Source organism: Synchiropus splendidus, chromosome 15, assembly GCF_027744825.2.
Source record: "Synchiropus splendidus isolate RoL2022-P1 chromosome 15, RoL_Sspl_1.0, whole genome shotgun sequence".
In the NCBI taxonomy this organism is placed as follows: Eukaryota; Metazoa; Chordata; class Actinopteri; order Syngnathiformes; family Callionymidae; genus Synchiropus; species Synchiropus splendidus.
This window is the reverse complement of record NC_071348.1, coordinates 1,746,518-1,758,663: the sequence shown is the minus strand read 5'-3', so window position 1 is coordinate 1,758,663 and position 12,146 is coordinate 1,746,518. Positions and strand designations below refer to the sequence as shown.

General features: G+C 48.5%; 1 protein-coding gene across 1 annotated transcript; it reads left to right on the top strand.

The window, feature by feature from the left end:
• Nucleotides 1-656: 656 nt before the first annotated feature.
• On the top strand, nucleotides 657-11,940 carry LOC128746819 (LIM domain-containing protein 1-like). The gene is made up of 8 exons (XM_053844160.1): nucleotides 657-1,903; nucleotides 5,125-5,226; nucleotides 9,072-9,139; nucleotides 9,354-9,416; nucleotides 9,688-9,818; nucleotides 10,477-10,528; nucleotides 10,682-10,750; nucleotides 11,024-11,940. Exons 1-8 carry the CDS (start codon nucleotides 892-894, stop codon nucleotides 11,150-11,152), a joined length of 1,626 nt encoding a protein of 541 aa, XP_053700135.1. The 5' UTR covers nucleotides 657-891; the 3' UTR covers nucleotides 11,153-11,940.
• Nucleotides 11,941-12,146: the final 206 nt, after the last annotated feature.

Genomic DNA, 12,146 nt, shown 5'->3' with positions numbered 1-12,146 from the left:
GTGTAGTTGAAGGTGGGATGTCTCCCAATTCACCTGTTGCATCTGTCAGATGTTTGGAGTAGAAGTGCTGCTTCTCTGTCACACAATTCTGATGAAACAGTTTGACATCTTGATAAACTATATTGTTGTTTACATTACAGATTAGAGAACAAATATCACCATAAATAAACCACTTTTTCATTTGTGTATAAGCAGCATGTTAGCAGGAATAATCATTATAACGTTTAGTTTCTCGTTCGTCCAAACGATATTTTACCGTGTAATCGTCACAGAATTAACTCAAGTCTAAACACTGTAATTAGTGTGTTTATTAAAGGTTAATATGTGCTCACTGATCTAAGTGTACCCCTATCGTTTAGCTTATTCCGTGAGCTGTTGACACATTATACGACATATGATCAGACATTTAGTGTGGTTATTTATCTCACCTTTGCTTAGTTACTTAAGTTTATAATTATTTTTTTTTGACACACTTGAAGTGAAATTGGTGCACTGGCCCTTTAAGAAGCGTTTTAACGGACGAACGGCGGCCACGTAAATCATAGTCCGCTCACTCAAGACGGACTCTTTTATGCCGGTTTTTCTGACGGAAGTGTCAGTAGTTCCGTCCTCCCAACTCATCCAGAGTGTTTTGAGCTCGTAAAGGGAGGTGAAGTTGGTAGTGGGGCCGGCACCGGGGAGGAGGGGGAGAGAGCGGGGTCGTCCGGGACATCTGATCTGGGATCTGCTCGCAGTTCCAAGCAGACAGTCGGCGGTTTGTTCCGAGCGCAGCTCGTGTGGCCCGCGCCGGGACGTCAGCGAAAGTTCGGGGGTAAAGTTGGAGTCTCCGGCTCGGTGACTTCTGGAGTCTTTACTTTTCTTCACCGAGGAAGGCTCACTCTCCGTCCGAGAATGGATAAATACGAGGATCTGGGACTCGAGGCGAGCAAGTTTATTGAGGATCTGAACATGTATGAAGCCTCCAGAGACGGTTTGTTCCGGACCAGGAGGGATGCGGGGAACAACCCGGACTTTGAGGAGACCCGGAGAGTTTTCGCCTCGAAGATGACAAAGATCCACCTCCAGAAGCACCAGGAGGAAATGGCCAAGAGCAACCAGGCCATTAAAATGAACGGGGGTCACAGCAGCGCGTGCTACCCCAAAGACAGACCCCCTCTGAACAGCTACAGGCAGCCGGGTGAAGCCGCTGCCAAGCCCCCGCTGCTGTCCGGCCCGGCGCCCCAGATGGACGGTCCGAAGGGCCACGCAGGGGTTCAGCCCGATGCCAGCAGAGTGTTCAGCTACGGGAATCACTCTGAAACCAGGGAGCCCCAGTCATACCAGCACACCTTCAGCGGCACCCCTGCACATGCGCGTCACACGCCTCCAGCCTGGAGCCTTTCCAGGGAGAACCAGAGCTCCCCTTCTTCTGGATCCATCGGCAGCGCCTCTCCTTTGCCTCACAGCCAGTCGGCATCTCCAACCAACAGTCTTCCATCTCAACATCAGGCCTCCGCCGCCAAGAGGTGGTCAGGAGAGTCTTCGGGGTCAGGCAGGTCAGACACCCTTCCAGCCTTGCCTCTCGGTGCCTTCACTGGGGGGGGCGTGGACCTTCATGTTCGGCCTCAGTCCAGTGCCTCGCCAAGACCCACCCAGAATGGTCTCTCCACTCCGGTGGCCTCTGAAACATCTCAGCAGAAAGCGCAGGGCTCTTTCGCCTTCATTAACTCTGGAAGTGTACCCCAGAGCTCCGCGTTGAACCATGCTGTCAAAGTGGATCCACCTGCTCCGGCGTCCCCAAACGCCTGTCCGCCGGTGACCCAGCCCTTGGACCAGGGGCCCTCGATGGCTGAGGTGAAGCTGGAAGCTCTAACGAAGAGACTGGAGAAAGAAATGGACGGCCTACCAAAGGCCGACTACTTTGGTAAGATAAACACCTGTGGCCACGCAGCACTTTGGGTTAGAGCCCGAGTAGCACTCAGAGAGCGCTGACCTCTGCTCCCCGACTTCATAAAACCTAGCAGCCAAACCAAGAAAACAACTTCCTCGATTCAAACCCTTGCGCAGCGTCATGTAGTTGTGTTTTCTGGTTTAGCTAGTTCTGAATCCACATAGAGCTGAAGACCTCCTCCAAAATCGCGTCAAAGTCTCCATGAATATCTGGTCACTGCTTATGTTGCTGACGCAGAAACAATCAGCACCAGCTGCATGGCAGAAGCAATAACAACACTATATTCGTATTCTTTTATGTAGTTCCATGTAGTTGAAATAATGCAAACTACAGCGCTGACCAAACTGAGACTGCATCTTTAAAGTTCCGAGAGAGCTGACTGAAAAAGGTCTTCGCCTCTCTTCAACACAATCACACTAAGCATTGCCAAGATTGTAGACGTCATGGCGACATCTGGTGGAACATATGCGTCGTCTCTGGCTTTCTGTCGGTCCGTTTTACACACTCTTTTTATCAATCCCCTTTCAGTTCGCCATGCACTCGCTGACCAATCCAGACGTGAGGATAAGCTTTGTAATTCCGTGGTGTGGTGTTGCTTCAAGTCCAAGGGCGACCACTCTCTGATACAGGTCATTAATAATGAAGCTGCAACTCAGCTTTCACCAGAGTAGTGAGGTCCTGCTCATCGCGTTAGAAACATCATGTCTTTAATATGGAAAAACACCCAATTCGTCCTCATCCTCTCAAATCTAGCCGTTTCCTCGTATCGTTTTGCTGGGCGCCACCTAAAGACAGCAGCTCTGACCTTGGTCCTTAATCTGGATCTGTATCATTTGCCTTTGATTCGATGTGAAGCCACACACAGGTGACACAACAGAGTCATTCCGCGGCAGTGATTGAAGTCCATTGATGAAAACAGAAGCAGACAGCGGCACGTGCAGCTGAACCACCCACCCACCAGAAGGCGTCGGTAGCTGCGGGAATGTCACGAGGTGTCCTACGCGTACACTGTCACGGAGGCTGTCTAGCTGTTCTCGGGGCAGGGGGGGTCAGTGTGGGTGTCACTGGATGTATTCCATTTCTATACACGCGTGCCCACACACACTCACTCTACGGTCTCCAGCAGACCTTGGCTCATCCTGTGACTCATGCTTGTGAAAGAACGTTGCTGAACAGAAGCATCAAATCCATCCGTGATTTTAGTCATTATTTCCTCCCCCACTCACGTTTGTGTAGTTTCATTCAAGGGATCTCTGTGATCCTCTGTTTGGGCTTACCAATGTTTTCATTTGAGTCTTGCATGTCATGCAGTCTCACATGGGTGTAAATACGTTAAACATCACTACGTTGGCGGGAAGTGGCAGCTTGGTGGGCGCTGCCTTCCGTGGCTCTCCAGCTCTCTATGGTGCTGGTGTGTTGGACCCACGAGGTTCCTGGCTGTGGGCTGTTATAGTCTGATGTGGAACGGCACACCAGGAGAACACTGGGGAATGTCTCGACACCAAGGAATTTCAAAAATGAAGTCAGGAGATTCAGAGCAGAGGGGAGACGTTCGGGAAGCCCGTGGTGCGGCTGAATGGTCGACTAGATAAGACAAGTTTGTGCGTCCTTCGTTGGATTGATGGAGTTCATCTTGGAAGGAAGCAAGTGTTTTTGTGACTCCATTGTTCCCTCTGCCCTGCGCTCTGGGACACTTGGGACACTTGCTGACCAACCACATATGAGCGCTCTCCAGAAGCTATCCATGCTAATGCTAACTTGACGTTAGTTTTCTAGCTTCGCCATACCTCTTCCCACCAACTGGTGTTGATACTGCTGCAGAGAAGAAAGGTTTTCATGCAAGTGTGCCTGGATGACTTGATCACATGTGGCTCCGCTTCACTCTCCCAGTGGACGTGAGTTATGTTCCCATGCTTCCCTGTGTGTCTATTAATACAGAGCCTGTGGCTTTTGCCTGGATTTCATTTGTTATGCCACTTCTGGGCGGGGCTGGGTTTGTGGTGTATGTGAGTAAATTAGCTTTTAAAGACTTTCTAAAAGCGTGTGTCTGGAGAGAGGGATGATAATTGCTGCAGTCGGATTGCAACTGGGAGCTTGTGACCGCTGGGGAGGGGAGGCAGGCGGAAGGAGGGTGGGTGAAACTCTTGTTTTCTTTTCCACCCCCAGTAAAGCACACAACTCGTCCCCTAAATTATCAGCGTCTCCCGGCGTGACAGGGAGGCAGGGCGGCTGGATTTGACTCTGCCTCAGCCAAGTTCGGCATTAAATGATAAAAATGGAGCCACAAAACGGTGTGTGCGTCAACAATGCGTCTTGTGTTACAACACAATGCCTTTAGCTTCTAATAATACCTCCTCCGTTATCTTGAAATCTATTTTCCGCCCGCCGGGGGCCCCGTTGGTCATGGGCCCTCAGTTGTGGCATCAGGAGAAGCCCGGTGAGACTCCATACAGCCCGACAGCTCATTACATAACAGCAACATCTGACTCTGACGGGCGACTGAAACAGAGGTTCCTTTGTCGGGACCAGGGTTGAGCTGGGCTGGGCTTCTGCTGAGTTCATTTTTGCTGTCACCAGGGAGATTTTCTATTTAAAAAAAACCCCACACAAATAACCACAAGTACACACTGCCTGATGCAGCAGCTCTCATCTTCCTCTTCTTTGACTCATTGCGTCTTCATGAGTGTGTCCGACGACAAGGCCGAGAGCAGCGCTGCTCCCTGGGCTCCTCCCGACTTGAATCAAACTGTCAGTGAACGTCGACTCATATCTGTTGAGCTTGACCCGCTGGAAGCCAGAGGTCGTGTCTCAGAATGCTGTGTGCAGCGCCATGTGATCTCAATGCCTTTCCGTTTCATTAGCAGATCCCAGGCACATCTGCTTTTGCGTGAGAAAGCGGACACGCTTCAGTGTTGGGAGCTGAATTCCTGAGACTTTAAGCCAAGTCAAATATTGCCGGTGAAACACTGCTGAACAGCTGACCTTTGCAGGCAGATCGATATGGTCTGCCTTACTTAAGCGCTTGTTGTTTGCTTGAGTTCAGTTGTGTAGACAAACATGATGTTTGTGGATGAAAGAGTCTCTGTAGAGAGGAATGAAGAAATGAAGGACCCTATTTCTCTTCAGGAGAATATTCCTCCTGACTGACGACTCTTCGAACTCCTGCTCTAACTTGGTTTGGATGTGTGTTACAGGTGTCTGTGTGAAGTGCAGCAAGGCCGTGTACGGAGCCAGCCAGGCGTGCCAGGCCATGGGGAGTCTCTATCACGACAGCTGCTTCACCTGCAGCGCCTGCAGTGAGTTCTCACACCGACACACACCTTCTCATGGGGGCAGCCCAGACCCCGTGCTCAGGTGTTCAGTGGAAGATCAGTCAGTTCATGTTCATGAGTCTTCTTTTCCCCTGTATTGAATTTTACCTTCACAGTTTGATTACTGTTCTTATCTGATCCAAGAGTTATTATTTTCCATTTTAACTGTTTGAAACTCACTGTCATGTTAATGACTGTAACCTGTCCTGGAAAAAAAGACTAAAAACACTCATAGCGCTTTTTGAAACATTTCATCAGCCACATCATCAGAATAAACAAGGCACCTGGTGTGAAACAGTGGAACAGTTAACTATTTAAAGATAGATAAAGGGAATTAATAAAATGATTCAGAATATATGAAAACAAAAGCAAAATATATGGGACAAAAGTCATAGTAAAAGTGACTTGTGTTGCTCCTGGAAAACGATGAAGTGGTGTTAGTTAAAGTTGCTTCAATATAAAAAGGCTGCTAAAGCTCTCACCTCAGCTGCTCAAATGTTTTGAGGTGGTGTAGGATTAAAGGCTGAGTGCCGTCCAGCCTGGTGTTTTATGAATGACTTCTTCTTGAGTTTTGTGCCGCCTTGAGCTAAACACTCAATTATTTGAAGATTACCGTCCTTTACCTCTGGTGTTTGGTTTCTGGGTGTGCCAGTCACTGCTGCCGCCCAGACAATGGTACCCAGAGCGGGATGTTTGTCAGCGAGAGCCCTCCATCACTGCGTGAAGCAGCTGCTGCAGCTTCCTTTGGAGGTCGCAGAGAAAGCTTCATATCTGGTTTCATTCCAATAGTTCTCACTCCATATCAGACGTCTTCCACGCTTTTCATTATGTCGTAGGACTCTGTATTTCATATGCTATTGTTCTGTATCCTGATGGCTGGTTGGCTCATCGAAGCGGCAAACTGAAACCCCTCCCAGTTTCAAGGAGGGATGAGCGTGGTGAAGGTTTACTGTAGAGTTAGAGCACAGGTGTCAAACCGGTCCTCAAAGGGCCGCAGTGGGTGCTTTTGCTCAGCGTTCAATAATAAAGTCTTCTGGAGCCAAAGTGGCATGATTTCCAACAAATGTAGTGTCTGTTCAGAACATTTTCACAGCCAATAATTCCATGAGATACTGGCCATGGGATCCAGCTCCTGAGTCCACTGCTTCTCTTGTGACACATGAAGAACTGAGACCATCCGTCGAGTGTGTGACCTCGCTCCTCCGCTTATCTGGAACGTTTATGAGTGATGCTTCTTGTCATTTCTGTCTCGTCACATGCGTCGGGGTTGATCACAGTAGTTGGGTTGCAGTTGAGGGGGGCAGAGGCGGGCCTGCACAACACATACCTCTCATAGCTTTCCCCGTGTGAAGGTCCTGGGACTGTTCTTGTTGTGAGTGGCCCCGGGGGAAAGCATCTGATCTGGACTGGAATGCAGGCGCAGGGGGCCGCGGGTGGACGGCGGCGGCGTGGACAGGGCTGCTGTTGATGCTCTCACTCACATCACTGACACACACTGTCGGCCTGTGTGACGGGAGACTGTGACGACGTCGCCTTGCACCAGGGTTCGATTCTCATCCTCACTTCATCATGCGTTTCTCTGTTAAGGCACTAAAGCCCGGCCCCTCCCTTCGTTATCTCGCCGTGTGGTAGAAATTAAACGGGGCATTCCAGCCACCTTCAAACAGCACTCGCCAGGAAAACCACTTCCTCGTGTAGACGTGTTTATTTAGCAGTCCATTTCAAATACCAAAGAGAGAGAGTGAGTCAGCACAAACTGGAAATAACCCAGAGACATGTGGTGCGTCGACCTCGCAAGGTGCCGCTGCACCTTTTGAGGTTCTAAATCTGCACAACTGGGCTCTGATTGGTTGTGAGTCCAGAGGTATGCTCACATCTGGCGGGTGGATTCTCAGGGCCGTGACCCAATGTTCCAGGTGCAGCTCAGAAATGTTTTTTTGAACTTGAGAACTTGCTGGAAGATTTTCGCCCGTGTATAAATATCTCCAGCAGGCGTGGAAGTCACTCTGAGTCACTCAGGTTGCTTGCTGAAGCGAGCGGGACCCGTGCAGACCCTGGTCTGGAGCCTGCAGCGCCTGCTCTTACACAGCCAGATGACAAAGGTGACTTCCTCCATGTCTTTACCTGGAACGGGCCTCTGTGTTTTGTTCTGGGCAGCAGCTTCACAGAGGCCTGTTCAGTGTGTATGGAGCGCTGACTTGAATAAAGCTCTTATCTCTGCTGTCCGGAAGGAGCGGTGCCGAGGCCCCCTCTTTCATTATCCCTCGCTGTCCTCTAGGGGCACGTTTCCTCGACTGTCTCCTCATTTTCACTTTTGTTATCAAAACCTGCCTCCTCTGAAGGTTTCCCCCGTTCAGGCTGTGTGACCACATTTATTCCATTCAAATAATTACTTTCCCAGCGTTCACAGCTTTACAGTTTGAATGTGAACCTTTTTCTTGGAGAATATTTGTTTAGTTATAGCTGTGTTTTAGACGACGACACTGGTGCAGGTGGAATATTTGACATCTGAACTGTTGCTGTTACTTCAAAAAGAGTTGAGAGAATGTATATTTCCGTAAGTCTGTAAGTCACTTCAGTGGCTGAAGAAGATTGTGCTCTCTAGGACCTTTTGTTTGTAACTGAACACGCTGTTCTGTATGATTTATTTGGGGGTGATTTGTGAGAGAGCAATTGTTGTTTTGAGCGAGGATGAACCAAGACGTGGCGAGCTGGAGGTGTATAACAGATTTCTTTTCGGGGGACACATTCAAGATGACTGCCTTTACGCTGCAGGAAACTCACACTCAACACTGTCGCCGCCTAGTGTCTCTCTGTCTGTGTTACATTAGCTGAGTTAGCTGTGTAGAAGGTCTTGCTTTGCTGAGAACAAAAACCTGTACTTCCTGATGACCTGTGACCTTTCATAAGGAAGGACAGGCATTGCGATGTGACAGCCAGCCCATGATGTGTGTGCGTTATAATGTCTATTATTGAAGCCAGAAAAGCACCACCTAGTCCCAAAATGGACTGCAACAGTTGAAACTCTGAGAACTCTAAATTGTATCAACCACTTTAATCTTAGTCTGACTGAGATTTGTGAGGTGAAAACATGCCGTCAGAAACTCATTGGGATTATGAAATACTTGTTGACAGATTAGCAAATGTTCCTCATCTGATAGTTGCTTCTTCTTTCATTGGCAGTTTGAGTCTTCAGACACAGACTTTATTCCCAGTAGATTTCACTGTGGCTTCCCTTGTGAGATGATCAAGACTCTGGTGTGGTGCAGGGAGCATGGGCCAGGCCCCGCCCATGTGTGTCCGTCCGCTTCTTAACAATTAACCAGCAGAAGTCATTTTCACTGCCGAAGCCCGTCCCTCTGTCTCCAGCGTAAACAGATCATGTGAGATAAAGACAGCTCCTGTTCTCCAGAAGCCCCACCCCCACCCCTGCACCTCCCCAACTTGGAAAATCTGAAGAATGTTCCCTCTTCCTGTGGGACCTGGGCCAGGATAACCACCACACGGGTTTCAGAGAAGGGCCCGCATGTGTCTGAGGTAGAAGAGTGTGGGGTCGAGGGGAGGGAGGGTGCGGTGAAAGGAGCAGGTCATTTTAGGTCTGGACTCATCGTTGCAGTACCAACTTCCCCTGCATGCTTAATCCAGATGTTCCTGTCTGCAGCCTGTTTTCAGCCTGGGTTCCTCCAGCTGGGGATCAGATGAACGCTCCACTGTCTGTGGTTTCATGAAGCTGCTGGGCTTTTGTTGTCTTTTCAAGACTCCTCGGACCACCTCTCTTTCAGAGGTGCCTCGGAATTGAAGTGAAGGTGAAACCTATTTTGTGTCCGCAGGTCGGAAGCTGAGGGGGAAGGCCTTCTACTACGTCGGAGGGAAGGTGTTCTGTGAAGAGGACTTCCTGGTGAGCATCGCCCGCTCTGGGACACCCCCAGAATCAGAGGGCAGGTGGCCTGGCAGGTTCAGGAGGATGTTGCTGATTTGATTATTTTCCCCTCAAACTTTTGTAACCTAGTTATTCGGTCCAAAGTTTCATTATGATGAGCGACACTGCAGTGACGTGGTCCAGTCTGAGTGTGATGGCTAGTGATGTCACTGTCCTCTCTTCTCTGTCTCAGTACTCGGGCTTCCAGCAGTCAGCGGACAAGTGCAACGCGTGCGGACACCTGATCATGGACATGGTGAGTCTTCTTCTCAGGCTGCCGCTGGTTTCATTTCCTCAGAGGAAATTGAGTTTTCCTGACACAACAGGAAACTTATTTGGCTGCTAGGCTAATAAATCTGCGCGACAGCATCAGAGGAGGCTGTAAACAATCCCAGTCCAGATTATACTTAATGCCTCGATCTGTTTATTTGCTTGATAATCTGTGCTCTGTGCCTGAAGTCTGCTGATGAGAGCGTGCGAGTTGCTTGTTCCAGCTGTTGCTCCAAATCTTTGTGTCTGTTTCGTAGATCCTGCAGGCCCTCGGGAAGTCCTACCACCCCGGCTGTTTCCGCTGCGTCATCTGCAACGAGAGCCTGGATGGAGTGCCCTTCACCGTGGACACTGAGAACAAGATCTACTGTGTCAAGGACTATCACCGGTGAGCGGCCTCCAGCGACTCGGGGAGACTCTGGAAGGTTGGGGCCGAGAGGAAGCTTTTCAGAGCACACTTGGTGACACTTGAGACGAGCGGTCCGAGGCCATGGGAGGGCGCAGGTCACGGTCCTCGTCGAGGTGTGAGGAGTCAGCGGCTTCTCTCTTCCAAACACGCCAGTGTCGGCAGAAATGTGATCCATGATGTAACATGGTTGGTCCCTAGCTCATAATAACTCACAGGAGTCCTAGTGGTGACTTTTATATCTGCATGCTGGCGATCCCAAATGTTCTAGAGATGAGGTGAACTAGCTCTCGGGCAGTTGGACATGTGGTGCCATGATCCCCACTGCGAAGAGCCAGCGTTGCTGCTGGTGAATGGGATGTCCCACTGCCCTGCTGGACCCCTGTGTCCAGTTCCGTCACTCACACGCCGCTCCATTGTGTGACTCGGAGCAGGCGGCCTTTGTTTCCCTGCGCTAACCAGGTGTCCGCCATGTGTGGACCTAATGGAGCCCATTCCTCTGTCTGTTTTCCTTGAGTGTCAAGTGTTTAAATGTGAACCAGCAGGTCTGCACTGGGCTGATCGTGCGCTGAGATTGTGCGCCGACCACAGTGTGTGTTTATGTTGCATGTAAAGTCTTCTGATGTATTTCTCCTTGCAGAGTGCTGGCGCCCAAGTGTGCGGCGTGTAATCAGCCCATCCTGCCCTCGGAGGTGAGATCATGTGACCCGACTGCTTGTTCTTCTTTTCAACCCAGGCACCTGTGTCATCTGGAGCCAGCCGTAGTGTGACTCAAGAGTGCTGCTACTGCTTCTGCTATTAGTTTCGTTATCGAGGAGACAAACTGTATTTGTGTTTACCTCCAGGGCTCTGATGAAACTGTCCGCGTGGTGTCGATGGACAAAGACTATCACGTGGAGTGTTATCACTGTGAGGTGAGTTAGACGTACAAAAACATATGAAGCAAGTGAGACTCACCTCCAGAGTTGGGAGTTCGGTTTCTTTCTGTATGGGCCTTTAGGAGAATCGTCTCTCATTTATTTCATTTTTTAAGTTAAAATTTGAATCATACAAGTGTAATGAATGTTACACTAGCTTATGGTTATAACTATAAATATGTGAAATGAAAATGTCGAAACTCTCTAATATCCGTCGACTGGAGGCTATATTTGACGTCCAAAGTAAACACATGATGTCCCCGCTGTCAGGAATGTAAACTGGAGCTGAACGACGAGGAGGGTCACCGGTGCTACCCGCTGAACGGCCACCTCCTCTGCCACTCCTGCCACCTGAAGCACATCGAGCCCGGCTTCTCCTCCTCCACCGCCGCCTTCTAACTGCAGACTGGGCGCCACCTGGTGGAGCTCCGGTGGAACTGCCAAAAGCGATGCGGACAATTCTTGTTGTAGAGGATTGATTTAAAGCGTCTTCTCATGTCAAAGGATGAAGGTTTTTCATAGATGACGGAAGAATGGAGAGATGAAGTTCTCCCTAAACGAATGCAGACGAACATAGCTCTCCTCCTGCTGCAGATTTAAAGTTATTGTTAAATTATAATTGTGTTATGATCAGGTGCCGTTGCTGTGTCAATGCATTTTCTAGTCTTTAGCTCACGTATTTTTTTAGACCTAAATATTACTCAGAGGGTATTTTTCAGTCTTGATATTTATAAAATGAAGAATATCTCAAGTCCTTATTAAAACTCACATGACAGGAGCAATTTATTTGTTCATTCATTTCACCTGCAAGTGCACGACTCCCTATTTATATGGAATATTAATCACCATGGGCTGATTTTCTTTCATCACAACGTGCCTTTGTATGTCAATTGAATTGAATTTTGGAACCTGCTAGCATTTACTCTGACCATGTTGTCTGACTGTGGCACTTACTGTATCGATTCTGAGAGTTTATATTTCTTTGCTTAAAGTTTATACATTATAAAGGTCTGTCGTATGTATGCATTTAGCCTTTCATCTTTGATTCTCCATTTGCATTGTGCTTAACTCCTCAAATTAGTATCCTGTCTTGCAAATATTATTGTCCTGTCTTGAGTGTACTAACTTAATTTTTTTTGTCATTTTTTTCATAGCCAGCTTAATAAAAACTTATTTGCAATTTGAATGAATGGAATTGTATTTCACTGTATTACGCTGTTGTTTACACAACACAAAATATTAAAATATTTTGCTTTTTCCTCTAAAAATATTGTAATAAGATGGCAACTCACCCCGAATCTGTTCCTATCAAACAATATAGTCAAAATCCGATATTATTTGCAAACATTTGGTTCAATGTAATAGAATAGTATGACGTCATCGTTTGGCAATG